Here is a 27,919-nt window from a genome sequence, read left to right on the forward strand (position 1 = left end):
TTGTGGTGTGGTGGGCAGGGTGGGGCCGTGTTGGGTGGCCAGGAGCGGCACGTGCGCTGGCCACAGTGCTGAGTCTGCCTCCCCAGCGATGTCTGGATCCTCCTGCCACAAACGGACGATCTCCATTCATAGTCCAAGTGGAAGAGCGGATTCCTCCGGGAGTGGGGACCGGGTGGGGAACAGCAGGCTGAGAGCCTCCCAGCAGCGCCCTCCTCCCCACGGCCGGGAGCCCGTGCTTGGCTCAGGAGGGGTCTGCACGGGGGCAGTGGTGCGCAGCCCCTGGGCCCAAAGAGTGGAGCCGGGTCAAGGGCAGACGGTCACAGGGGGCTGGGCCCAAGGGTCCCGCTGGGGGCAGAGAAGTGGAGCTTATCGAAGTGAACTTGGTGGACCATGGCTGGGGGTCCCAGTCCCTGATCTCGTCCAAACTCACCAGCTCTTCCTGTGCCGCCTTGAACAGGGAGCCCGGGGCTGGGCGGTGAGAGCGGGGTCTGTGAACGGGGCCAGCCTGGGCGCTGAGCCACCCTGCCTGACTTATGCCGCGTCCCATGAAGCGCGTGGGGGGCTTCCGCTGGGGAGTGTGCACAGAGCTTGGGTTTGGAAGACTCAGGGTGACGCCGTCTATGTGATGAAGAGTCCCCTGGCATTGCTTTTCCGCACCCACCTGCTCGCAGACGTGCGGCCCTTCCTGGGTGAGGTCCCTGGGCCAACCTGCCTGCCCAGTGACCCCAGCTTCCTGTCCAAGCACCTTGGCAGGCAATGCCCTCCTCGTCACCCCGGCCTCCAGGTGCTGGGCATCTCAGGCTGCTCCCAGGCCGCCTCTGCCCTCACTCGGTGTGGAGGCCTCGCCCACGGGCCTTGACAGCAGTCTCCACACTCGTTCTCTCCCACGTTCATCCCCGTCGGGGCTCCAGGCACCACTGTCCACTCACCTCTCCTGTGAGTGTAACAAGCACATGACCCCAAACTTACTGTCACGTGGTCCCCTGCAGTCTGCCCGGAGCAGTGGACACAGTCCTGTTCTGTCTTGGGAACTCGTGGCTGTACTTGCACCTCACGTCCAGCCCATCAGCAAATTCCTGACCCGCGTCCAGAGCCCGCCCGCTGCCCTCTCGTCAGGGCTGCGCCTCGTCCGACTCACCGTTGTCTCGGGCCACCTGCCCGTGTCCTGTTTGTTGGCAATACAGGAAGCGAGCGCTTCTTCTAAAAGGCCGGTTAGACTGGGTCCGTCCTCTGCTGCAAACCCTCCGACAGCCTCTGTTTCACTCCCTAGCTGCAAGCTTCGCCCTGGTTCTGGAGCAGAGTGTCTGTGCCCCCTGCTCCCACGTGTGACCCACCCCCCACCCCCAGAGAGCTGCCCTCAGTGGCCTGTTAGCTAAGCGCTCTCCCGCGGGGGGAGCTTCTCTTTCCTGGACCCAGTTCTCCGCACGTCGGCTCGGAGGCCACCTGGCCAGGGGGGCCTTTCTGACGGCCCAGGTGGGATGCCAGCACCTCCCCAGCTGCACTCCGCCCCGCTTGCCTCATCCGTCACCTTGGAACTGATGACGGTTGTCGGAGCACCCTGGCCCCGAGCATCTGTGTTCTCTCCGGAGAAGGCAGCCCTGGGCAGGCAGAGCTCTGGCCCTGTGCTGTGCCAGGAACGAGGCGTGTCCCCCCAAGGCACCTGATAGTACAGGTTGGACGGTTAAATGAATGAGGAAAACTAAGACAGGGCTGAGGAGGATTAAGACTGTTAAAAACCATATTTGACTTTTAATTTCAAAACAAATTAAATACAGTTAAATTAAAACAGACCCGATAGTGCAGCTTGGGGGCTCCACCTTCCCCGTCTCTGTCCTCCGGCCCCCACCCCACTCCTGTACAGGGGGGAGCAGGGAACACACTGCGTTTGGAAAACAAACTAGCCATGGACCCAGTTCTGATTCATAGCAAACTCATTCCCAGTGAAGGCGAAAGCTGCAGTCCATCAGGTTGTAATTACAAATAAACACACGTGCAGCTAAGAGAGGGTATTAGGTGAAAACAATAGAAACACCATCTGCCAAAGAAAAGAGGAGACCATGTTGTCGTTACCAAGTTTCCTGAAACGAGCCCTGGGTTCCGGGCCAAGGCGGCCCGAGCCCAGCCAAGCCGCCCCTGCGTTTGGGGCTGGTCCCGGCGAGTGAGGCAGAGTAGTGCCCTGCATGAGTTCACTCGCTCGACGGTGCCCGCCCTCGCCCACCCTCCCTTCCCCCGCCACCCAGGTGGTTCTCAGGCAACCATGGGTGTGGGACGTCCTGCAGGTGGCTCAGGGCCCTCAGGGACATGAGCCCTCCCTCGAAGGTTTCGTGACTATGCTGAGGAGTTAAATCCACTTCAAAAACAGGCAGCCGATACTCCGTGAATGTTAGGTCGCTGGGCTGCGGCCCACTGCCCACCCACCCATGCACCCAGGAGTGGGCTCTCCATGGCCCGCAGACCCATCCCATGAGTCTAAGTGGAGTAGGGGCTATTAGCGGTTAAAAGTAAACACCTGTTCAGCGGGCTCAGGCCCTTCCTCTGCCTCCACAGGGGAGGAAAATTGTGCTTCCAACGCTCAGGAGTGTGAGTGGAGACCGGCGGAGGGCCGGCCCCGTCGGGAAGCCAGGGAGACAGGCACCTCTCCTCCTGGCTGAGGGCCGCACACGGTTCCTTGTCTGGGGCGGCCGGGCGGCCGGACATGAGGCCGGCTTGCTCTTCGCGCCCCCAGTTTAGGGAGAAGGGAGGTTTTACTTCCCACTCGGTGTGTAAATCGCATGGTTTCCAAAGCAGTGTGTGCTCAGGTATCCTGCCCTCGGGGTCCAGATCATCTCTGCCCCCTTCCTTAAACCCCTCTGCTAATCCAGAGTCCCCCAGCCAGGGGCAGGGAGGAGCCCTGGGACCGCCCGGGCCCCTCCTCTCTCCTCCTGGCCCACCTGCTCCCTCGAGCCCCTGAGGCCTGTGGTTCTCATGGCTCTGGGTTGGGGGCTCCTGCTTCCCCAGTCCCAGCCCAGGCGAGGGGCCCGGAGCCCAGTGGGCGTTGGGGAGGTGCCGTGTGGTCTATACCCTGTGCTGGGTGGAGGGCCCACCTCCTTCCTTGCGCTGGGACAAGAGCCGGGGAGGGCGCTCTGCTCCCTCCACGAGGTTGAGGTATGGGGAGAACAGCCCTCTGGCAGCATGACTCCCCGCGCACAGGGCTGGCCGCCTGCCGGGAGCACAGACAGCCTTACGCTCCGCAAGCAGCAGCCAGAGGAAAGCCGGCCGGAGGGGCTGCATCTCCTCGGAGCAGCTCGTTCCTGATGCCGGGGGTGGGGGCTGCTTGCCGTCTTCCGCAGTCCCTGGCCAGGTGTCCTGTGTGGTCGTGGGGCCTCGAGGGGGAGCTGGGGAGCCCTCTGCTGGACTGCTGGGGTCTTTCGCCCCCTCCCAGCCTGGCATCACTCCCGGGCTTGGGGCCCATGGTGTCTGCCCCGGCCGGCCCTGCCAGGGCAGATGGAACAGAACAACAGGTCTGGGGTTTCTGTGCTTTAGGGTCTCCGTCCTTTGTCCTGGCATCAGGCTGGTCTCTCTGAAGGCCCCAGAGTAGAAAGGAGGGTGACGGCGATTCCACAGGAGTCCGCCTCGGAGGGACCACCCGCGTGGGGAGCACAGGTGGCCAGGAGCAGGTCTGAGAAGGGGGCTCCTGTGACGGGGAGAAGAATGGGGGAGGCGTGAGGGAGCCGCTGGATCCTGGGCCCCTGAAGCGTCACCCAGGGGCTCCGCAGAACCCACCCCCGGGTCCCACTGAGAGGCCGGGAGCGGGAGAGGCAGGGAGTGATGCTCTGTCCCGACACAGTCTCAGTGGCAGCGACTGAGGTGATTTTCTAAGTTCAGGGGACAAGATAAGCAGACCCCCTGCGGTCCCCTGTGGGCAGGGCCATTGCCCAGGTGATACAGAAGCTTCAGCCTGACTCCAAGGCCAGAGGACAGAGGTGTGTCCCACTGTCTGAGCTCCCACCTCTGATGAGATCACAGAGAAGCTCATAGAAAATTCCTGGCTTTGCCAATCACCTGGCACAATTCACTTCAGCTTTACTCCACCTCATTCCTTTGCCTCTAAAACACAGATGGAGCCTGTGACCTACAGCAATACAGGGTTTTAACCAAATAAAGGGACTTCTCCGGAGGTCCAGTGGTTAGGACTCTGCGCTTCCACTGCAGGGGGCATAGGTTCGATCCCTGGATCCTGCATGCTGCGTGGCTTGGCCAAAAAGAATCAAACAAATAAAAATAGCAACACTTAGGCAGGACTTATTATGTGCCAGACTGTTCCTGGTGCCTCAACAACCCATTCTGCAGATGAAGAAACTGAGGCCTACAGAAAGAAAGGTCAAACCGAGGAAAGTGGTAGCTTGGGAGTCAGGCAAGGCTCCTCGGTCCACGCTTTCACCAGGACGGAGGAGGCACCTGCAGGAGACAGAGCCTGGGCGGGTCCACACAGCAGCGCCTCATAAGGGGACCGGCTGGTGGCCAGGATAACAGTGGTGATGACAGGGAGCTGTCACCAGGCGGTGCCTGGAAGGTGAGGCCTTCCAAGCAGCTGGTGGAAGAACCACCCAGCCACGGGGGGAGGCTGGCTCCTGTCGACTTCAGCTATGCCTCCTCTACTCCACGGGGCATTTGCTCTGACCTTCACGATTAAAGACTAAGAGGAAAAGTCTTGGCAGATTTACTCTGCATCCAAGCTTGGGTGGCCCGCCCAGTGCGTCACCTGCCTGCATCCCCCTACCTGTGTCCTGGGGCTCAGATCTCCACCATGGGGTCAGTGAAGCCTTTTTTCCCCTCGTTCACCAGCACCGGCTTCTCAGTCCGTGTGTGCCAGACCAGGATCTGTGTGTTCAGAGACGTGAGACCACATGGGGCAGGCCCCTGACCTCGCCCTCCCACCCCTGCCCCCTCTCCTTCTGCCCTTGTTCCAGCAAGATTTTCTCCATTGTTCTTTATTTCTACCTACGCCCTCATTCTTGCTTTTTGTACATAGGCTGCATTCAAAATATCTGTTGGAAACAGAAAGTCTACAGCTACAGAAAAGAGACAAACAGGTCTCAAGGTTTCCTCTTGCTTCTCATCCTCCCCTGCATTTCTTGATGGGTCCAGAGGGAGAGAGAGTTCCGGGACCTTCAGCTCAGCTAAGTGACAGCCCAGGCCCTGGCTGGAGAAGTCCAAACTTGAAGCAGCGTGTGTGTGTGTGTGTGTGTGTGCATGCATGAACATATGTATACGTGTGCCTGTGTTGTACATACGCACACCCATGTATGTTCCATGCATGCATGTGTGTATGCGTGCACATGCATATGTATGTGTGTGCCCGTGTCTGTGCATGTGTGTGCACACATGGAGGTGTGTCTGGCAGGAGGGTCGTGGAGCCCAGCTGCTTCGAGGTGAGGGAGGGATTCAGTCCTGGGCTCTGTCTCGCCGGTCGCCCCTTCCTGCTCCCCCACCTGCCATCACCGTGGCTCCTGAAGGGCGATAAGCTGCCGTCTTGGGAGGCTGTCTGGGGCCCTATTTCCTTTTCCCTGATCTAGAGGGAGGGCTTTGTGGGCTGGAGAAAGCTTGCATTGCAGCTGTCAGCTCTGCTGAGGGGCTTACCTTGGTGCAGTTGGCCGCCTTGGGCTCCAGGTCACCGAGGGTGACAAGTTCTCGCAGGAGGCTGCTTTCCTGGTAGCCTCCCTTCACGCCGCGGAGCTTGAAGTAGGCCTGGCTTCGCTGCAGGATGAGCCGCAGGTTGACCGCAAACCCCGCCATGTCTATTGCAAACGGCCGGTGGGGGTCGAACACAGTCTTCCAGCCGACCACCTTCCCGGCCCCATTGACCCTCGGGGCCTCGTACCGAAGGCCGCCGACGAAGGCTACGGGCCACACGGACACCCGCCTGGTGCTGCGCATCTACAGAAGGAGAAGGGTCAGGGCGCCTGGGCGGGGATGGGAGTCGGGGCACCCGGGCTGCTCGGGGTGGGCATCTGCGGAGGAGCACGCCTGGGCTGTGGGCAAGGCCACCCCTCCAACCAGCTGATACTCGCCTTGTCACGTGACCTTCCCTCTTTGTCCTTTGCTGCAAAACTTCTGTCTCCCCAATTTAGAGTCTGAAATGACTCCTTCCCTTCCCCCCACACTGTCGTGACTCCCAGACCCGGAGGACACTCAGAGAGTCGACAAGGAACCCCCTTTCCCTGTCCCCCCACTGGAAGCCCTCACGCAGACAGTGCCCGGAAGCCAGGGCTGCGGCCAAGGCCGATCTCCTCCCCCTTCGCCAGCCGGGGCTGAAGGCCGCGCCGGGTCCGCACCCTCCCCGGGCCCCATATACGTCCACGAATCGCGCACCTCCTCGAAAACCTCCAAGCTGTAGGTGTTGTCGTCGTCCGCGAAGTACACGACGCCGGGCTGGCTGGAGTTGCGCGGGAAGGTCTCACGCAGCCAGCGCAGGGCCAGGTTGCGCTGCATGGTGCCCCGCGGGATGCGCGGGTCGCGCGCGTCCCCGCGCAGCTTGTAGTTGCGCGGCGTCTCCACGTGCAGGTGCGTGTAGTTGAGGCCGGTGTCGCGCAGGAGGCGCGCGGTCAGCGGCGTGCGGCGCGGTGCGTCCTCCACCACCAGCCAGTGCAGGTTGGGCACGTGCAGCAGTGTGTTGGCCAAGCGCGTCAGCTCAGCCTTCTGTACCGGGCGGCTGTAGGTGGGCGTCACCACGTGGATGGTGGGCAGCGTGTCGGACCAGGGCGGGGGCCGCGTGTACACGTACTCGGTGCGCACCACCTCCACGATGTCGCGGTCGGACATGCAGTACTCCCTGGGGTCCACGCCGGGTGGCGCCTCGCGTCGGGGATCGCTGCCGTCATCTGCGGGTTGGAGGGGGGGCGGTGTGGGCAGCTCCGCAGCAAGTACCTCGGCCCCCCCGCCCCATGCAGCTCTCCTCTGCTCCACCCGCGGGAACGTCAGCGCATCCCTGCCTGGGGCCCTGTGGGCTGAAGTTGGCGGTCAAGGCTGCTTGCCTGACATCCTCCCCTGGGTTCTGCTAGTTGTGACTCCCGAGATGACACAGAAATAACCTCTCCCTCCTTCTCGCATTTGACAGCTCTGTAGCTATTTGACGGCAACTGGCCAAATTCCAAGATTGCATCCGCGGTTCGGGTTTTATGTGACAAAGTGTCCTCTCCTTACCACCCTATACCCTTCACACCTGGCCAGAGCTGACTGCACTGCCTCGCACCGGCTGGGGCTGCAGAGCCCCGGGCACTGCCTCCCATGCCGGAGGGCAGCGTTAGTGCTGTCGTGGCTACAGCACACCGTGGACCCGGGAGTCTGCGGTTACCTCGCCCCGATTTTTCACAAACCCTGGAGTCAGTAACCCCGGGGCTTACTGAATCTTGGTGCAGAGTATCTGATACTTAACTACTGCATTTTCTTCTAGGGTGTTGCCCATAGCTGGCAAGATAATTCTGAACCCTGTGCCTGTCGTCGCTGACTTTATTCTCACATTTGTGCAAAGGGGCAGAGGGTGGAGACCCATCTCAGCTCTTCTGGGGTTTGGTGTCTGTCTCCTAATCTGCACTTTCCGGTCACACTCTTTCAGCCACCTGGAACCCTACCTGCCCCACACCCAGCCATGTGTGCCCATGTGTCCCCAAGGACCCCAGGAGAGGCGTGTGTGAAACCTGGCAGAGGCCTGGCCTCTGTGACACACTCACAGGGATGAGAGCCCCTCTCTCCGGAAAGCACCCTGCGCCCGCTGGGGCGGCTCTAATGACCAAGCTCTCTCTTGCATCCTGGACATTCTCCCCATGGGCAAAGCCAGCAGTCCTCTCATGAGGGGAAATCAGCCTATGGGTATTCTTTTTTTTTAAAAAAATGGTGTTGATTCATATCTTTTTAAAAAAATTTTTACTTTAAAAAAATTTATTTATTTAGGCTGCGTTGGGTCTTTGTTGCTGGGCGCGGGCTTTCTCTAGTTGCAGTGAGCGGGGGCTACCCTTCATTGTGGTGCGTGGGCTTCTCATTGTGGTGGCTTCTCTTGTTGCCTAGCATGGGCTCTAGGGTGCTCAGGCTTCACTAGTTGTGGCATGCGGGCTCAGTGGTTGTGGCTTGCGGGCTCTAGAGCGCAGGCTCAGTGGTTGTGGCGCACGGGCTTAGTTGCTCCGCGGCATGTGGGATCTTCCCGGACCAGGGCTCGAACCCATGTCCCCTGCATTGGCAGGCGGATTCGTAACCACTGCGCCACCAGGGAAGCCCCCACGGGTATGCTTGTTCTTAAAGAGTCCCTTCTCTCTGAGGTGTGTCTTCCTGTTTGAAAGGCTGTGGGCCCCTCACTGCTCTCACACCATCTCAGCAGGAGGTGGCAAGCGTCAGAGGACTGACCTAGGGATCTGAGTGCCTGGGCTCAGACCCTGCGCCACTCTGTACTAACCATACGGCTGTGAGCAGGGTGCTTGGCTTCTGGTGCCTCAGTTTTAGAAACTGCAAAATGGAGCCAATACCTGCATCTCCTTTATCGAGTTGCATGTGGGTTAAAGGGCTCGTAACTCTGCCCCGAGGCTCACCATCCCTGGTAAGCGGCCCTGTTCCTCATGGCTTCTTGCAACTATGGAAAGGATGGCGTGAGTGGTTACCTGCAGGGGGCGAAGTGGGGTCCAGCCAGCTGCCGCCCCCTCCCTCCTTCCCATGGTTCTTGTTAGCCTGGGTGCTGGCGTGGGGTTGGACGCTGGGCACCGAGGGGCGGGGACACACGTGCTCCCGCCTCTCAGGGAGCTCCCAAAGGCCAACCAGACACCCACGACGAGACACACAGGGGTAGTGGGAGCCTGCGCCTGGGCCGTGGGTGCAGGGTCGGGAGACTAGCGCAAATGCAGGTAGCCAAGAGCACTTGCAGGAGGAGTTTTGGGTCAGACTGTGAAAGACAACAAGCTTGAGGAGAGCAGCTTCTGACCAAGGTATAAGTAAAGTTTAGTTTATCCTGCCGTGAGTAAAGTTTTGGAAACCAAGGCCTGGGAAGGACACTGAGAGTCCCTCTCCCTCCCTGTCCCTTTCTGCCACTCAAATCACCCCCCCCTCCCCGCCGGCGGGTCTGTGCCCTGGTACATTCTCCGCGCCTACGACAGGGCTGGGTCAGGGCTTCTGCCGCCTTTGGGTCCTAAGGCCTCCCTAACTTCCTTTGCTGCTGCCTTCGTTCTGTCTGTCTTGGCTGCTCTGGGGAGAGTGGATGCCAGTTCCCTGTCCTCAGGCAGGAAGGGCAGTGCTGAGCGAAGCAGCCTGGCGTCTCTGACCCCAGAGCCCTGCCGAGAATGGAAGCCACGTGGTATTATGTCCCTTTACATGTGGTAAATGTAGTGATGTGCTGTTGGGTGACAACTCTAAAATGATAAGCGCCAGGGACTTCCCTGGCGGTCCAGGGGTTAGGGCTCGCACTTGCACTGCCAGGCCCCGGGTTCAATCCCTGGTCGGGGAACTAAGATCCCACAGGCCCAGCAGCATGGCCACAAAAAAAAAAACAACAAAAAAAACCCCCACAAAAGTAAGCACCAAGGAGAGGTGCTGGATTGGGAGGACAGCTCCAGGTGCCCCAGCAGGCAGTGGGCGCTTAGCCATCTCCAGCCTGGCCCTTCCTCACGGAAGCCTCAGGACCCACCGGGGCTGAGCAGGCCCCAATGTGTAACTGTGGAGCAGCCCAGCTTCAGACTGTGGCTCTTGGCCCTGCCTGCACCCGAATCACTGATTCCCAGCATCCCCCCACCCACCCCAGTCCTGTCAGCTTTCTCCCTGGGATGTGCCTGGGCACCTCTGTGTTTCCTCAGGCTCCCCGGGCTCCCATGGGAGAAGGGATCGAACAGAGAGGGGGGGAGTGTGGGACTGGAGACTGGCCATGAGGGGCAGGCGCGGGGGGATGCGCACGTGTACGGGTTTGGGGCATAGGGGGCCCTGGTGTGAGAGGGAAAAGCTCTGGGCTGGGAGCCAGACGAAGCCAGTTCTAACCCGGCTCCGGGGGACTTGCCTCTGTCCAGCCTGTTTTCAGCAGGTGGCACTGGATCAGGGCTTCCTGATCAGGAAAAGAGGAGCGAACAACACACTCGCCCTGAAAGGTTTTAAACAACGCAGGCCGGGAATCCTGGCCACCCACCCCTGAGCCCTCCCGGGTGCACGTCCTGGGAACAGGTGCAGAGTTGCCCCGTGAGTCTGTGCCTGTATGTGTGGCATCATCAGAGCCCCAAACGGGCCGAGACCCCCCGCCCACGAGGGTACGGTCATCAGCCTGGCTCGTCCTCGGTTCCCCAGCTACCGAGCGGGTGAGAGTCAGGACTCCAGAAGCCCTGGCTGTGGTCACCCCATCAGCAAAGCCCGGCAGCTGGGGCCGGGCGGGGGCTCACCCTTGTGTGCGGTGAGCAGGGGCGCGATGGTGCTCTGGTGCCACACGGTGACCAGCAGCGTCCAAGGCAGCACGATGAGGAAAATCGCAAGGATGTCCCGTCTCTTCGGCATCTCCAAGGCTGGCTGGGCCCACAGCTCCTCGTTACCTGAGCGACGGCAGCGGACGGCGGCGAGCACAGGGGAGAAAAGAACAGGAATGGGCCGGGTGGGCCAGGCACGGGGCAGCGGGAAGCTGAATGCTGGCCAGCAGGCCTGACCACGCTCACAACCCACCCATTGCCGAAGCAGGTCTGCGGAGTCCGGCCCTACCGGAGTCTGGTGGGTGCTGCCTTCTGAGGTGGGTCAGGAACCCTGCGGGGTGGACACCTGCAAGAGAGAGCAAAGGTGGCGGCCAGAGACCTGGGCAGAACAGGTCCCCGCTGGCCGGCTCGGGACGCACAGCATCGTGTTTTCAGGGTGGAACCTGGCTTCTGCCAGTCCGTGGGGTGCGGCCAGCCTCTGTCCTCACAGGTGGCGGTGGGTGCTGTCCACTCAGGATTCAGACACACCTGCCTGGGTTTAACCCCAGCTCACTTCTGTGCCTCAGTTTTCTCATCTATGAAATGGGCGCCTTCAGCACCTACTTCCCAAGGCTTCTGGGAATTAAATGCGTTAACACCCGTGGAGCCCGTGGGCTGGCACCAGATGGACACAGCAAGCGCTCGGAACGAGTCAGCAGCTGTGATGGTCGCAGGCTTGTGCCCAGGTGGTTATTTCACAGCCTGGATTAAGGAGTGGACCCGGACACGATCTATTCTTGCGAAGCCCCCGCGGAGGTAGGGCGGAGGCCGGGCGCTGCAGCTGGGCGTCAGCCAGGAGACGTGCTCCCGGTGGGGCTGCCACGTCCCGGGGAGATGGCACTCAAATGGCAGCAGCAGGGGCTCCGGGAGCTCCAGGAGAGGTGCCCTGTGGGTAGAGTTCCCCTCTGGCCCGGCTGCCCACATGCCAGGAGACAGGCGCTCAGCTTCCGGACCGCCATGGAAACTGTCACATCCCAACGTTCACCTTCCTCCTCACTTCTGAGCTGAGTGCCGTGCAAGATGCAGCTGGGGTCCACAGGGGGAGGCGTGAGGGAGGACAGCCATGGGCGGCCCTGGCCTGTCCCAGTGTGTGGGCCACCCCAGTGCCCAGCACCGGCACACCGAGCCCCCGAGGCCGCTCGCTGCCCACCCAGCCCCCCGCAGACGCACATTCGTCTCCCGCAGAGCTGAGAGCCAGGGCTGAGCAGGATCTGGGCTCCCGTTTTGGAGGCAGTGCGTCCTCCTCCTTGCCTGGTCCTCTCTCTGCCAGCAGTCCCCATGCCTGGTGCAAGAACCGTGTTGTCTTCCAGTGACAGGCACTGCGGTCTCCCGGGGTGGCCCCGCTGCCCCTGCCACCCCTGGCTCCACAGCCTCCTTGGAGTCAGATGGTGCACGGCCTGCCCCCCCTGCCACCGGCGTTAAACGGTGCAGGCACAGAGCAGGGAATGATCCTGGGGTGCGAGCTGTCTCCTCCACACTCCTTGTCGTGGCCCGAGCAGGTGGGAGCCCAGAGTCCCACCCAGGATGCCTGTCTGCGTCTCCTGTGCTGCGTGAGCTCGTGCTACATCCCCGCCCAGCCCCTTCCCTGCTCCAAGGCCACAGGTAGGGCTGCGAAGGGCTGAGCTGGGGCCTCGGTTTGGCGGGGCTGTCTCAGGCCACGTGATGGGGGTCAGAGGCGCTTCCAGTAGGGCTGGCTGGGAGGTCTCCTCTGGTCCTGTGATCGCCTTGGAGCTTTTCCAGGCATCCTGGTCTTGGGGAGGCTCTGGTTCCGGCGGGGAAGCCATGGGGAGCTGGCCTGCCCTGGCACTCAGGCAGCTGCGCTGGGGCAGCCTCCAGCCTCCGGCACCTGCCCCTCCCTCGGCCGCCCGGGCTGCAGTTTGAGCAAAGAACAGCTGGTGGGGAGCATTTGTGGGGCCAGAGATGCACTTGACACTCCACGTTCAGTCTTCCCAACGCCTGGGCCGCAGGCGCTGCCCTCGACCCCTTCCACCTGGAGTTTGCAGAGGCCGTGAGGGTCCGCATCTTGTCCAAGTCACCGTCGGCATGCAGTGGGGCCAGACCTGAATCCGGGCCCTTTGGGTCTGAGCTGCATCAGGAGCTCGGGAAGGAGGGTCAGGCCCCAGAGCCCCTTCCGGGAGGCCCCCTGCAGGGCCCAGCACCCCCCTGGGGGGAGCAGGAGGGGTACCAGGAGAGGAAGGGGGGCCGTGGACGCCAGGGCCTTGGAGGGAGGCTCTGATCCCATCCGCTCTATCTGGTCAAAACTTCTATGAAAGGAAGGGGGTGGGGCGGGCAGAAAAGCTCTAAAAATAAACTTAGCCATAAACCCAGTTGTGCATTAATTACTCTGGAAGCCATTACGGCTTGCAAACCCCATAACTTTAATGGAGGCTATTATAAGCATAGCAGCAAAATCAGGGAGCGAATTACCAGGCGGTTATGAAGCAGAGCAGGGAGAGCCCCCAGCCTTGGAGAGCACCAGCTGGCCAGCAGGGGGCGGGTCTGAGGGAAATGGGGCCTGGGCTTGGGCGTCAGGGAGCAGAGGCCTGGGGGGACCTGGGCTGGGAGCAGCGGAAGCTACCCCAGACCCAGAGGCCCAAGTGTGAGACGGGGCTGCAAGGATGACCACTGGCCTCGGCCCACTTTTCCCGCCTGGCCCTGGAGGGGTGGCGGGCAGCCTGCCTCTGGTCCAGGCTCAAGCAGCCGCAGACCCAGGGCCGCCCTGGGCCCTCGGTGGCCACGGGCAGAGGAGTCAGTGCAAAGATGGAGGAGGGGCTCGGCCGCACCTGGAGCCAGGAGGAGGGGTGCGGCAGGGAGACTGCGGTGCTTGAAGCGAGGTCCTGCCGGCGAGAGCGAGGGTGGGGCCCGGTGTCCGCCGAGGCCAGGACTCCCCACCAGCCACCGCAGTTCGTGTCCGTGACTGGCCCCCGCCGCCCAGCCCCTCAGCAAGTGCAGACGGGGGGCCTCGGCTGGACACAGACAAGGCTGCGCCGAGGGGCGTGTGAGCCCCATGGGACGGCACAGGGGACGTGAGGGGGCGGGACAGTGCTCTGGCTGCTGCCCCCGGGGCCCCTGCTTGTCCTCCTCGGCCTCCACCCTCATCTCCACACACAGGGCTGGACTGGGAGGTTCTTATGAAGTTTCAGTTCTGCCATTTTAGCACCTTGAAGTTAAGACAGGGCTCTGGTGGGAAAACGGGGTCGGGTGGCATTCAAGGCCAAAGTCAAAGCAAGAGGCCAGTGTAACAGCTGATTCATGGGCCAAGCAGCCCTGGAGACTGGCCACATCTGGGGAGACCTAGTTATAGGAATTTGCCTATGGGTTTTAGGGTGTCATGGGTTGTGAGAACCAGGGGGTGTCTGGGACCCAGATGGGGGGCTCCGATGTGTCCAAGGCTGGGCTGTAGCCGGGCAGGCTGGACAGGAGAGGCTGGGCCTGGGGAGGCAGGGCCAGGGCAAGGTTGGCTTCCAGGCTGGACGATTCCAAATGCATGGATAGGCTGCCTCCTGAGCTGCAGGATTCAGACGAAAACCTCACCCGCGTCCCAGTACCTGCGGAGGAGGCTGGTTTAATTCCATTCAGCAAATATTAGTTCAGCATCGGTGGTGGGCAAGGCCCTTCTGGATTCCCTGGACCACACGGCAGCAGGGAAAGGGGCTTCACACGGCTCCGTCCCATCCCTCAGGGAGGTGCTCCGGAGATGGCGTGTGCATGTGTGTGGCGGAGGTCAGTTTCACACAGACCACTCCAGCCCTCGCCTCTGGAGCAGGATAGGAGCCGTGGTGCCCATAAGCCCGGGACGGTGGCGGTCACAGGAGGCCGCGGGGTGAAGAGTCCTTCGAGGTGATGCGGACACTGCACGTGTCCCGACAACTGCACGATCAGCGGTCCTGTCCCCGACCACACGCTCTTCACTGGCCAGCGTGGCACTGCCCGCTTGGGAAGCGGGGCTGAGGCCTGTCCTGGGAGTTCGCCACCCTCTGGGAGTCGCCCCGCTGGGCACACCGCCTTTGGCCTCAGCGACGACTTCTCGGAAGTGATCCAAGACCTTGGGACACTCGGTGAGGAACCTGCGCCGCATCCTTTAGAATTGTTATGTTTCCCACCAATCTTCACCTCATTTGGAGAACGTTTTCCCTAGACTCGCCTCATGGAATCTTCTGAGAGCATTCAGCTTAGTTTTCCTAGGAACGACACATTTCTTTCTTTCCAGCTCGTGTTTCTTGGTTTATGTCATATTCCGTGATGATGAGAACAAGCAGAAACTGTTGCAAACAGGCTGGGAACCAACATTATGGACACTTGGATCACTGACCGCCAGAGGGGACCCCCAGCCCCCTGAGGACATCAGTCCTGAGTCACTGGAGGAGAGGTGGTGAGGAGAGCACTGCCGTGCCCGGGAGGAAAGAAACGGGCCCGACACCGGGAGCCTGAGTCCCGCTGGGGCCGAGCAGATGTCAGGGCCCGGGTTATGGGGGGCCGGGTGGTGGTGTGAGAGGACGGGCGGGGGTGCCAGGGGCTGCAGGAAGCAGGACACGGGGAGGGGTTAACAGCAGACAGCAGGCGGGTGCAGTTAGGGCTCCAGTTCTACCCTCCAGCCCCAGACAGTGCCCGGGAGGGAGGCTGGACGCCGTCCCCGAGAACTGCAGGGGCCCTAATGGGATCAAGGGATTAGTATTGATCCGGCGGCCGCTGCTCAGGACAAGCCAGATGCCAGAGCTAATCAGCTCCTGTCCAGTCAATCCACACTCCATTAACTGGCCCCAGGCCTCTCCTCCCTGGCCACTGCACCCACACCGGCTCCACGGGGGAGGGGGCAGGACACGGGGGCCTCTCCACCCACCATCTCTGTCCACTTCCTGCTCCTGTCCCCACCACCCGCAGGGGACTGGACACAGAGGGGTCCACAGCTCCTTCCACCCACGAGGAGGGCGTGATGCCCAGGAGGGCTCAGGGTTGGCCCTGCAGCTCACAGCCCTGCCCTGGGCAGGTGGGATTCATTTCTTCATAAAGCCGGTCCTTTATCTCCACAGCAGCCTGTGGGGCAGGCAGGGAGGTTTCATACCCATTGTACACGCGAGGAAACCGAGGCTTGGAAGGGCCCAAGGTCCTGGAGTCAGCGGAGCTGCTCACATCCAGGTGCCCCATGCACAATGCCCCCTGCCTGCAGGCCGGCCCCCCTAGGGCCACCCCAGGAAGGGGCTCCCCAGCGGGCTTTCACGGTGGGGGCTGAGAAGGAGGGGTTCTCGCCAGGAGGCCAGGCCCCGCTGGGGCAGAAGGACGTCGGCTCGGCTCGGGCAGAACAGCTGTGGGTTTCTTTCGCCCGAGAGTCAGGAAACACAGCTCATCGGTCGTCTGTCTGAGGTGGCTCCCTCGTTTTCTTTCTTGGTTTTTCAGATATAGCCTTGGGATCAGGTTTGGATTCTTAGTAAAGAGTGAAAATGGGGGTCTGGTCTGCATGGTCCCCCCTGCATCACTGCAGGAATTTGAAGGGAACAAGCTATCAGCACCCGTGGGTTTACTGGAGTTCCCAAATCAGCGGCGTGGTCTTTGGGCAGAAGGGCGTCCACTCGTCCCACAGCCTCCCTGCAGGAGGGCTTCACCTCGGGGGTTTCCTGCTGCTGCTCTGGGCTGGGCCCGGAGCACACGGGTGACCCGCGGCTTGGCTCAAGGTGGGGACAGCGACCAGAGGGACACAGACCGGATGGAGAACTGCACCGTCTGACAGTGGCCAGCTGGGCCGAACGCCCCCTGTGAAGAGCCACCACGCAGAGGGTCTTGGGGTGGCTGTGCAGGGCTGGGCGGGGAGGGCACCCAGCAGCGAGGTGCTGACGGGAGCCCTGGGCAGGCGGGCAGAGAGTGGCACGGCCGCGGTCCTCCCCTGGTGGTGGGGGGGCAGTGAGGGCAGGCCCGGCTCTGCCATCTGTGGACTGGGGAGCGGCCCCTGCATGGAGTCCAGCTTCTGGCCCTTGGCTTGGCCTGGGGTTGGGGGAGGCTTGGTCTTGGCAGGAGCTGCCTCCCCGACCCCCTCTTCCCCCTTCCTCCCTGTATCTCTGTCCCTGCCCCCTTTTGGCAACCACGCCAGCTTTTAAGAGAACGTCACTGTCCCCAAGACAAGCACCCCTGTGTTCTCCCGCGGCCGACCTGTGGTCACGTGCTTACAGCTCTAACCACCCAGTTCTCTTCCATCTCCACCTTCCGTGGGTCAGGAGCCCAGCCGACGTGCGGGGTCCCCTGCGCAGGGGCTCCTGGAGGGCTGGACAGGCGCGATTGCTTCCACGCCCGGGGTTGGGGGGCGGCAGAGGCCACTGCCCCAAAGTCACAGGACCGTGGGCGGCACTGCCCTCGGCTCCCTGCCCCGTGTCCTCGGCCAACACGGTCACCCACGCCCTGGGACAGCAGGGAGGGCACCCGGGGCAAGTCTGCCGCCGGGACGCGTCCTCCAGGACACTGTGAGACCGCAGGAGGGACAGCCCATCACCTTGACCACGTTCTCCTGGTCACAGGCGTGTCCACACTGAAGGCGTGGACAGCGGGCGTCAGAGGTCACGGGGACACCTTAGGGCCTGTCCAGCACAGCAGGGAGGCCAGGTCACTTCCCGACCCCAGCTCCCGTCTGGCCACGCAGCCGGCACACCCGAGGGGCTCCCCGTGGCCTCCCCCTCCCCCTGCCCGCTCTGGTCTCAGTCTCCTCCTCCAGCCTGGAGCTGTTCTGTGTCTGGAATGTTCCATGGACACCTCAAACACAAAAGAGACCCCACCGTCGTCTTCCTCCCAGAGCAGCTCCATCTTCCTCCTCGTCTCGGCGGCCAGCACGGAAACCCCGGGCCGTTCCCACTGCTCCCCGCATCCGCCGGGCCGTGCCCGGATGCTGGTCCAGGCCTGCTCTTTCCTCCACGGCCTCCCATCGAGATCTGTCTGCACAGCCCACCTCACTGCCTGGCCCGCCCCCCTGACGTGCCCTCCCCAAGACCTCCTGAGTCCCCCTCCGTGGCATCTGAGGCGCTCGGCTGTGCTGCCTCACCCCCCACTAACTGCATCCTCTCTGCTTCCCTTCCACCTCCTGCCACCACCGTCCCTGACCCCACGTCCAGCCCGGCGCCTTCCCTCCCTGCAGCGCTCGTGAGAGCTCTGGACACTGGCAGACCTGCCTTGGTCCATCGGACGGTAACTCCCCTCCCACCCCGAGGTCTGGGCCAGCCCCAAGGCCGAGTCCAGAGACCCAAAAAGCAAGCCAGCCCGGCCCTCACGGCCAGCATCCCCTCATGTCCTTCCTCCCTGTGGCCTCTGACCCCCGCTGCCCCCTTTGCCAGGCCTCTGCCATGGCCCAGCGTGGGGGCCTGTGTGTCCCTGGGCCCGCTGGCTGCCACGGGGTCCTTGCCCTGTGGAGCCCCGAGTACCAGCTTCGTCACTGTGCCCCCACCCCCTGCCCGCTTGACTCCACCCGACTGGCCCGACGGCAGCGGCCGCGGCACCTGCTCTCCCTCCTCCTGGACGTGGAACTTGTAGTTTCACTCAGGAGTGTGGCTGGGGCCGAGTCCATCCTGCGAGCTCCACGGGGCCACCCTCTCTGGGTGACGTCACAGGGCTGCCCGTTCACGGCTTCACACACGTGTGCATGCATGTGTGCTCGTGGCCAGCACCCTATCTGAATGAGTGCACACGTATCTGTGGGCCCACGCGTGGGTCTCCAGTCAGCCAAAGATGAGCTCTCGAGCTGACCCAGGTGGGCTTCTTTGTGCCCGCAGCACGATCCCGGGGAGCAGAGGGCTCCACTCGCGGCTCCTGGGACCGTCTCCCTGCCCCCCGGCCTGCCCCCCGTCCTCCCGCGCCACAGCTAAGCAGCACCGGCAGGTAGGCCGCCCTGGCACAGGCCGAGGCCCCGCCCGATTCCAACATGGTCACAGCAAACGCCCTGGACTGAACACGCCAACCTTTCCCGCCAGCGCCCAGCTTGCTGCGTCGCCCAGCATCCTGTGAGGGGTGGGGCAGCTTGGGACACAGTGACACCCACCGGATCAGGCCAGTGACTGTGGCGGCAGGAGCCGAGGGCTCCGCAGATTCTGATACGAGACAGACGGCGGGGCTGGCGCACCGGACGAGCAAAGCCAACAGCTTCTAGTGGACCAGGGCGGCAAGAGCCACCGGGCGGCTGGGCGGGCCTCCCCTCCTGACCGGCCGCCAGCATGGGTGGGAGCGGTGAGCTCCCTGCCGAGGCTGAGGACACCAGAGCTCAGAAGACGGTGGGGCCCTTGCACCCTGGGCTCCGGGAGCTGGGGTGGTGCAACCGGGTCTCCTTGACCCCCCTCCACTGGGGAGGCCCAGGGAGGCTGAGAAGGGCCCAGGGCTGCACTGCCTGGGGGGTATGGAGTGCTGGCTGCAAGGACGGTCCACAGCGTGGAGCCTGGCACAGGTCCTGGGGACCCTGGCTGGCCAGTGAGCAGGGCATGTGGTCTCAGCAAGGCCAGGGGACCAGAACTAAGCAGGCTGGGTAACCTGGAGGTTCTGGCCCTGGAACTGAGGGTGTGACGCCCGGCTGGGCCAGGACGGCTGTGCAGGGCCATGGGCGAGGCTGGGATTCGGATGCCCTGGAGGGGTGTGAGCGGCCGAAGGCAGTCTGTCCCCACTGCACCGTCCCCTGCCCCCGGGCTGTGCAGCCTCCATTTCCTCTGGTGCTGATGGCGAGCGGTTTGGGGTGGGGTGCTGACCGGGGGAGACCACCTGGAGCTCTGCGCCCCCGGCCATATCCCTCCCCCTTCGCAAGCTTTCCCAGGCCTGAGCATTCAGCGTCCACACAGCGAACGGCCAGCCCGCATCCTGCGAGAGCTTGTCGGTTTTCGTGTCTGTCCGCAGCCCCCAAGCCACGGACTCCTCTGGATCCACCCCAGGCCCGGGCCAGACACGGAGCAGGGGCTGCACCAGTGTCCCTGCGACTGAGTCCCTTCTCGGCGACTCTTACCAGGCCACTCTGCGATCAAATGAGGGGTCCATGGAAAACACTATCACGGCGCCTGGCCCACAGGGAGCACCACGAATGCTGGGCGACGTCAACTGTAATAGAAATTATAGCAGCAACCATGTTGTTTGAATCCAGCCGAGTCCAAGTGTCTGGAAGAGAAAGGGAAGCCAGGGCACCTCAGCTCCCCCCGGGTCAGCACTGACCGGCCTCTGGGCAGTTCTTCTAGCAGATTCCTCCCTCCCAAGGACAAGGCTGTGCTGAGGAGGGTGGTCCATGGGGCGTGGGCTCCGCGGCGGTGTGATGAGCGGGATGTCCGGGCTCCTGGCCGCGGGCTGCCTGCCGTGGGCTCACGCAGCTCCCTGGGTGGGCACCGCTTTTCTGTTCCTCTTTTACACATTTGGAAACTGAGCTGGGCCTGCCCTGGTGTTGGGACACCTTCCTGTCCCCCCGCATTAGTCCTGTGTCCCTGCCCAACCTCCAAGATTCACACCCAGGGCAGGACCGGGGATTTCGGAAGGTCAGGGGTCCCCCGTCTCTCCTCCTGTCTCCAGAGCTGTCAGAGCTGCGGTTCTCCTCCTTCGGGCTGAGCTTGGGGGTGTGGGACCATCGACCCCGAGCTGCCCGTTTCATGCCCTTTCCCCCTGGAAGCAGGTGAGGGCTCCCGGAAAGCTGCTCTCACCACCTCTGTTTCCTGTTACTCCTGCCGGGTCCCTCGTCCCCCCACCCCTGCGTGTCAGCTGCTCCCACTGCCTGATGAGACACAGTTCAGGGAAAGTGTTGCAGGAGGTGCAGGGGGTCCAGCCCAAGAAGGCCTGTGAGCCCGAGTGGGCAGCATGTGCTCCCCCTGAGAGGCATGACGGATGGAGGGTCCCTAAGCTCGGCCCCCAGACGGTAGATCCCGCCGACACTCTGTCTGTTTTACAGGCCGTGCACTATACAGCCGGCAGCAGGGCAGCACGACGGCTGAGACGGGGCTGAGCACCGCGGAGCTGCGTGCAGAGGGGCTGGCCCTGCACACAGGGCTCCTGGGTCAGCAGGGCTCCCGGCCCAGGGACAGGCTCTGCGAGGAAGGGTCCCGGGTGGGGTTCTGGAGGGAGCAGGGCAGGCGACCCCACCTGGTGCCTCTGCCTGGCATGCTCTTCCCTGGCCGGGCTCCTGCCCCACCTCTGGGCTGGCCAGGCACACCCTCCTGGGGACGGTCATGAGGGCTGGGCTCTAGGGACACGCGTTTAGTACTGGACAGGTGGGGGAAAGCAGGGCTCCATCCTCCCTGCTCCTCATGGCACCTGGTACTCAGAGCACAGAGGCGTCTGCAGCCTCCCGGAGGGAAGGGCAGTGGGGAGACACCACTGTTGACCACTTCTGCCCCACAGTCTGGCATCAAGTGACCCGCCAGCCTGATGACCAGGCAGACAAAACACATCCACACGGTGCGATCCAGCCCGAGCGAGGACGAAGCCCTGACCCCTGCTCCGACGTGATGACCCTGGAGGACGCTGCACTCAGGGAGGGGCAGGCGCAGCCCGGCTAAGCCCATGTGACCCACTTACAGAGGCGGGTAAGTGGTCAGACTCATAGGGACAGAAAGCAGAAGGGTGGCTGTCAGGGCTGGCGGCGGGGGGTTGAAAGGGTACAGAGTTTCCAGTTTGCAAGATGAAAAAGTTCTTTAAGCAGTTATCCCTGCTTAGAGACAAGACATGAGGGTCACAGAGAGGTTAGGCGATGGCCCAAGCCACACAGCTGTGCGTGGCAGAGCCAGGATGTGAGTCCAGCAGCCCACGCTCTCAGCGCCTCACTAAACCAGCTTTGCAAGATGGAGATGGATGGTGGCATGACACCGCGAACGTACTTAATGCCAGTAAGCACTTAAAAGCAGTTAAGATGGTACATTTTCATTTTACTTTACGGGTTGTTTTTTTTTTTTTTAACTACAAAAACGAATCTGTCAACCAGAAGTTCTGGTTAGATGGGTCAGCAATGACCCATCCAGACACCAGGGGGGCATAAGAGGGCTTTCCTTGCAGCGGGGCTGGGTGGGCACCTGTGTGTGGTCCCAGCGCGTGGCCCTCCTGCGGGCTGTCACTTGGGAGCGTTACCATGAGGAAACATGCCCAGGGCACGCCTGGGGGACGCAACCCCAGGGGTTCCAGATGAGCTGCTAGGAGTGAGCAAGACGTGGCCGGAGGATGGAATGCACACACACACACACGTGCACTCACACGCATGCATGCATGCACACGCTGGAACACACAGGCACGCACACGCAAGGCAGCCTGCTGGGTCTCCAGCCTTGGGTGTGGGGAGGGGTGGAGGCTGGAATGCTGGTTCTCGGAGGGAGACTTACAGGAGGGAGAGGAAGTTAATATCGGCAGGTGATGAGTTAGGTGAGTAATGCTTCGGCTTTAGTTCAGAAGCTTTCTGAGGGAAAAAGAAAAGCACCTGCTCAGAGGCAGTACGGCAACCCAAGCAGAGCCGCCTGGGAGCAGAGCGGGCCCAGGGCCCAACGGGCAGCCCCGCTGTGAGCCGGTCCGTCCTTCTGCTCCGTGCTGTGCGGGGAGGGCTTCCCCGGAGGCCTGGTGTGGCCACTCCACTGGCCGCACCTTCCAGTAACTGGGCCTCCAGGGATGCGGCCTGACACCCCAAGTCCACTCTGACCTCCAAGGGCATCGGGTCAGTGACGGGGGAGGGGGCTGAGGACGAGCCTGGATTTCCTCAGGCTGCAGAGGCCGCCCGGGGGACCCCAATCAGCTAATGGGGACCCAGGGCTTCGGGATTGGGCTGAGTGGAGCTGGGAGCCCCCAGAACCGGTCTCGAGCCAGCGAGGGCCCCGATGGCTCACCCAGCCTGAGGATTTCCAGGCTGACCTCACCCCTCTGGTCAGAGTGTGCAAGCACATACCACGCAGGCTGATGATTCACTGGTTTAATCAAGGTTTCCAGTGTATTTTTAATGCGTTGCCTGTGGCCTGAACCAGCTGACCTTCCCTGGGGCCCTGTCAGGATGGTTTAGCTGGGTCCTCCTGGGCCAGCTACCATGGGAGGAGAGCGAAGGCCTGTGCCGGCTGGTGGGGGAAAGGAGCCCGGCTCTCAGGGTGGGCCTCTTACCCCGAGCCTGGGGGGCTGCTCCTGTGGTCCTGCTGCCTGTCTCTGTCCTGCCTGTCTCTGTCCACAGGGAACCTGAGAGAGGGAGGGGTGGGCATTGGGAGACTCAGGTCACAGTCTGGGACAAGGCACTAAAGTGCTGTGTGACCTGAAACAGGAGTGGACCCTCCCTGGGCACCGGCTTCCTTATCTGCAGAAAGAAGGAAGCACCTACAGCCACAGAATCCTAATCCCAGGCCAGGCCGTCTGCTGGCCTCAGCGCTAGTCCATGGCTGCGGATGCGAATTCCTGCTCCCAGATCCGTTCCCTCTTCCCTTTGCCTTCTCGGCTGGTGGGCTCCCCACTCCTGCCTCCTGCTCCTGGGGCGTCCGTCATGGAGAGCTTACCAAGGGAAGCGGCGTAATCGCGGTGGGAAATGTTCACATGCTTCATGCTCCTTTCATTTCAGATGAGGAGATAGAGGCTCCTGAGATTCTGTCACCCAGAGAGCGGCCGACACAGCTGGGCCTGGAACCGGGCTCAGCCAGCTGACCGCTAATCCCGTCTGGCCCAGGGCCCCTCTCGCTCCGCTGGACCTTAGGTCCAGGGCTGGGAGCCCAGGCAGAGACCTCACGTCCCCACCGAGATGCTGGCGGAGGCCGGAACCCCATTTGCTCCTTTTACCTTGAACACACGGGGGCTAAGGAAATGCTCTTTGGTGGGAGGTGCGTCTGCTTCCCTGGGGATCTGGCAGTGTTCATCTGCAAAGGCAGACACACACCCCACCTCATTTTCTGTCCCCGGAGAGTGGTGCAGGGCTTATTAGCCGGCCACGCCCCCATCACAGGGGAGGAAACCGAGACTCAGGGTGGCTGGGAGACGGAAGCAAGGCCACACGCTGGGCCCCTCGGCACGCCTGGCACCAAGTAGGCTGTTCCCTAAGTGTCTGTTAGGTGAAATCTTAACTAAATGAGTAATAAAAAAAAATTGCTAAGCAAAGCACTCCTCACGTTCTAAGTGAGTAACATGATTAACTGTAATCCTCATTCCTGCCTCACAAACATCCTGTTATCCCTGCTTAGAGACAAGACATGAGGGGCACAGAGAGGTTAGGCGATGGCCCAAGCCACACGGCTGTGCGTGGCAGAGCCGGGGTGTGAGTCCAGCAGCCCACGCTCTCAGCGCCTCACTAAACCAGCTGTGTAGAGCCCGGAACAACACTTGCCAGGAGAACTTGGGGACGCTGGGCACATCCTACGTGCATCCACGCCATCCAGTATGGTGGCCACAGGACACGTGTGCTACTGTGCTCTTGAAATGTGGCTGGTGTGGCTGCGGGATGCCACCAGGGAGGGAGAGCAGCCGCCCCACGTCCAGTGTTGGGCTCTAAGGCTTCTGAGCGCTGGTTAAATGAACAGCCCAGAGTCCTGAGCCTAAAGACACTCATGGCCTCCGAGGACAGATTGTTCGACTACTTCACGCAGAAGGAAGCAAGACGGGAGAGGAGTGAGGGGGAGGTGACCGCATGCGCCCAGGCTTGCATGGGGGTCAGCAAGGACCCGCAGACCGGGTCCCCTCCTAATACCCACAGCCCTGCCCTCTGGTCTCTGCTCCCCCTGCTTCCCTCCCCCCTCCTCATGAAGCAATAATAACGGCTCACGTCTTCTACCTGCAGGGCAGGAGAAACCCTGCTGACAGCTCTAATACTGCAGGCAAGGCTCATCGCCAATCCAGCCAACTCTTGGAGGTCCAGACTGAGACTCCCCACTTTTGGGCTTATCGGTGGCAAAGCCCTAATCCCTGCCAGGCGCTTGGCTGGAAGGCCGCTGTCCCGCTGTCAGCTGGTGTGCTCAGGGAGTACAGATTCATTTTAACATTGGCTGAAGCTACACCTCATTAGAAAAGTAAATTTGCTGTAGCTGCGGAAAAAAAAAAAAGCAACCCACACAGTCCTTCCTCCTAAAGCTAAACCGGAAACCTGATTTGGTTTTGGATTGTTTGACGCTTTACGTCCCCAGCACTGGCCCAGAGCCTGGAACACAGTAGGTGCTCAGTGAATGTGTGTGGAAGGGGGCTTTTGAGCGACTTCCGCCCACTCTGCCAGCTTCTAGCACGGATACCAAGAGGCCACCGGCCTGGGGTTCTCGTCAGTTGTGTGGATTTTTGGGGACAACCACTGTCTGAGACGTGCAGTGACCACACTGACCACCAATTAGACACGGGACCCATGTTGCTGCCATTCGGCAAGGAGACACCAAGCATGTGTCGATGCAGAGGCATGGCAGGGGCTGGACAAGCCCCAGAGTCCGGAGGCGTGGGAGTCTGAGGGGAGAGCCGGCAACAAGGCCAATGTGACCGGCCCCAGAGTGGGCCAGAGAATTGCTACTCCAAATTCTAGAGCCATCCAGACCCCAGAAGAAGGTGGGGGGAGGTGAACGCAATGCAGATGTTACAGTAACATCCACCGAGCACTTCACCTACAAACAGCCTGGTGGGAGAGGCTCCTGGATTTATGGGCCTTTGGGAAACCAGGGCTTACAGGGCTCCGCTTTTCCCAAAGTCCACCTAGCTGGTCACAGAGGGGCTGAGGCTGCCTCGGCCTGGCCACGCCTGTGCCCTGCACGGCACTACCTCCCTGCCCCCCACCCCACGCTCTCAGCAGGGTCCCCAAAGGCCTTCTGGCCTGGAGGTGCAGGAAGGAGGTTTTCCTTTTCCTTCTCCCCAGGTGCTGGATCCCCCAGAGTCCACTGTACCCCGGGGCCGGGAAGGGTGTGGGGCAGGCACCAAGAGATGGGTCTCCCTGAGAGTCCCAGATCTCACAGCCTGTCCCCCTTCTGCCTGAGGACCTCCCTCTGAACCCCACATTCATCCGAGCCTCGGGAAGAGCCCTCCTCAGTAGGCCGTCCCCCCTGCTCCACGGAGGGCCTCCTGCCCTGGCTGATGGCTGCCGGCGGGGGGGGCATCCTGGAAGGAGGCCCGAGGCTGGCCCACCCGTGCCCCTGGGCCCCCGTCATCCGTGCCTCCGTCTTTGTCTGCTGTCTCTCGCACGCTTCCCTGCCTGCCTCAGGCTCTCAGATTCTCTCTCTTCCCCAGCCCTGCCCCTCTCCCCCTTCAGTTCTCAGCAGAGGGGAGTGCTCAGGCCTCTCCACCCCAGCTCAGGCCCTCCTCCGGCCAAAGCTGAACCAACACGCTCCCTGATCCTAGAGCCTGGCTCGGGGCAGCTCACCCTGCCGAACCCGCCACGCTTGCAACGCTCCTGCCCTGCCTCATACGCCGTGCCACGACCAGACAGGTACAGCCGCCCGGGGCCCCTCACCCCTCGCCCTTCAAAACTACGGTGGGAAAATGCAGGTCCGTCCAGAGGCCCGATGCCGGGGACAGGGCAGGCCCCACCGGCATCTTCCTCTGGAGCCCCCGGTCTCTGCCTGTCCCCATGCTTCAGGTGGACGGTCAGTGCCTGCTGGTCCAGAAACCTCTGTGCACGTACTCAACCCAGCACCTGTGAGCCTCCAACAGCGTGAACAAGGAGGGATCCCCCAGCATCTGCGGGTCAGGTACAGAAACGTGCACAGCAAGCCACTCGGCGCCGGTGCTGAATGGGGCACAAATCCATCAACCCTCCCTGTTCCATAACCGGGGCAAGCCTTCCCGCTCCCATCCAAAGGGGCACAGGGGAGTGCATGCAGCTCCAGAAACTTTGGGGGTGATGGGCATGGACTGGGCACAATGGATAGTCTCTTTGAAGGTCTCACGGGGAAGGGTCTTTGTTCCAAACAAAGGAAGGGGGGGACTTGACGTTTGGCCCAGTACGGGCAGTAGCCGTCACCAGCTAAGCAGGTTTGGGAGGAAATGTCTCAATCTCTGTGGTGAGGGACAGAAGGCAAATCTCAGAGGACCCTGGAGCCACCGTCCTGTGAAGCCACGCGCCCCACGACGCCAGTAACTTACGCAGCTGTGCCCCGTTTCCACACAACCACACTGGAGGTACCACAGGCTCTGTACTGGGACATCCGTGCCCAGTCCTTGGAACTGGTACATGTCGCACAGCCCAAGCTCCCGATGGGTACCCCACCCAGACTGGTACCCACGCAGGTAGGGCTGTCCCCACCAGCCTGGGGCGACCAGCTGTCCGCAAGGCTGGCTTCAGCGTCCAGTGCAGAGAGCTCCCCGGAGCCCCTGAGACCCAGTTTCTACAAGAATCCAGGCAAAGGGTGCCCAGCTGAGACTAGGCCCGGCCAGGGGAGGTCGGGGCAGGGGGGCCAGTTGGGGCCTTGTTTATGCATCTGTGTCTGGGTGGGTGCGGTCTCTCCGACCTCAGCTGCTGGGTCCTGGGCTGTCCCCAGGCACAGTTTGATCCCTGGCCTCCTACTCCAGTCTCTCCTGCCTCACCTCTCTGTTCCTTCTCAGAAGTTGCGGGCTCTGGCTTGGGAGGGACTAGGACCCCAGGCCGGAGCCCGGCGGCGGAGGGCGGGTGGTGAACTTGGTCGTGCCTCCCCCGCCCCCTGCACTGTACGTCCTAAGGACGCTGGGTCCTCTCAGCACCGCTCAGCCCCTCAGCCTCCCGGCAGAGCTTCAGAGACTTAACTTGCCAGTGGCTGGAGCCTCAGAGCTTGGGGACGACGCTGGGGAGCCGCTGCGGCGGGTGCTGGCCCCCGGCTCCCGGCCACCGGGAACCACCTGCTGAGGTGGGGAGGCAGGAACCAGCGAGCTAAGAGCCCGGCCGGTTGTTGGAAACTGCCGAGAACCAGCTTCCCCTTCCCGCCGGCCCGAGGAGGGCAGGCATCGCCCAGGTTTGGTTTCGCAGCCCCTCGGCGGCGGCAGCGCCTTCCGCCCCGGCCGGGTCCCCAGCTGGCTCTCCAGCCGCCCCACTGCACGCACAGCCATACACGCGCGCGCACACACACACACACACACACACACACAGACACACACACACACGGGCGCGCGCAAACGCGCCCGGGTGGACATGGCGCGGGGACCGATGCGGAAGCATAAAGGGGCTCTGTGCGCGGCAGCGGGGGCACTGACCTGCGGCGGCGTGTCCGGATCGTCCCCGGCGCGCTCCATCGCGGTGGCGGCCCCTACGCGCCGGCCCCGGCGCCCCCAGGCTGTTGGCCCGGGCCGCGCGCGCCTCCAGCCCCGGGGGCTCTCGGGTTGCGGGCCCCCGGGGGCCCCTTCATCGCTGCGGGGTCCGCGCCGCCCGCCGCCCCGGCCCGGCCCTTCTGCGCTCGGCGAGGCGGCGGCCGAGCCCGGGAGCGCGCGGGGGGCGCGGGGCGGGGAGCCGGGAGGGGAGGCCGGGGGCGCAGAGAAGAGCGGGGCGGGCGGTCCCGGGCGCAGGGCGGAGGCGCGGGCACACCGGGGCGCGCGGCCGGAGCCCAGCCGACCCGGCCGGCGCGGAGTCCCCTCGGCGGCGGCGGATGCGCCCGGGCGGCCGCTTCTGTGAC

The 27,919-nt window shown here is 62.6% G+C and overlaps 1 protein-coding gene across 10 annotated transcripts; it reads right to left on the reverse strand.

The window, feature by feature from the left end:
* Positions 1 to 1,720: 1,720 nt before the first annotated feature.
* B3GAT1 (beta-1,3-glucuronyltransferase 1) lies at positions 1,721 to 27,659 on the reverse strand. 10 transcript variants are annotated; one of them, XM_060304324.1, is made up of 11 exons: positions 27,504 to 27,596; positions 22,500 to 22,571; positions 21,740 to 21,813; positions 19,599 to 19,781; positions 19,396 to 19,487; positions 10,654 to 10,746; positions 10,380 to 10,526; positions 6,352 to 6,986; positions 5,620 to 5,916; positions 4,760 to 4,860; positions 1,721 to 3,673 (listed from the first exon to the last, which is right to left on the reverse strand). In XM_060304324.1, the coding sequence occupies exons 6-10, from the start codon at positions 10,655 to 10,657 to the stop codon at positions 4,774 to 4,776; spliced, it is 1,170 nt and encodes a 389-aa protein (XP_060160307.1). In that variant the 5' UTR covers positions 10,658 to 10,746; positions 19,396 to 19,487; positions 19,599 to 19,781; positions 21,740 to 21,813; positions 22,500 to 22,571; positions 27,504 to 27,596; the 3' UTR covers positions 1,721 to 3,673; positions 4,760 to 4,773. The 10 variants fall into 10 exon arrangements, with proteins under 10 accessions (XP_060160307.1, XP_060160305.1, XP_060160306.1 ...); XM_060304322.1 differs by lacking the exon at positions 19,599 to 19,781 and having other exon boundaries at positions 19,396 to 19,544; XM_060304323.1 differs by lacking the exons at positions 19,599 to 19,781; positions 22,500 to 22,571 and having other exon boundaries at positions 19,396 to 19,544; positions 27,504 to 27,572.
* Between the last annotated feature and the right edge of the window lie 260 nt (positions 27,660 to 27,919).

The sequence above is a fragment of the Globicephala melas genome, chromosome 8, assembly GCF_963455315.2.
Source record: "Globicephala melas chromosome 8, mGloMel1.2, whole genome shotgun sequence".
In the NCBI taxonomy this organism is placed as follows: Eukaryota; Metazoa; Chordata; class Mammalia; order Artiodactyla; family Delphinidae; genus Globicephala; species Globicephala melas.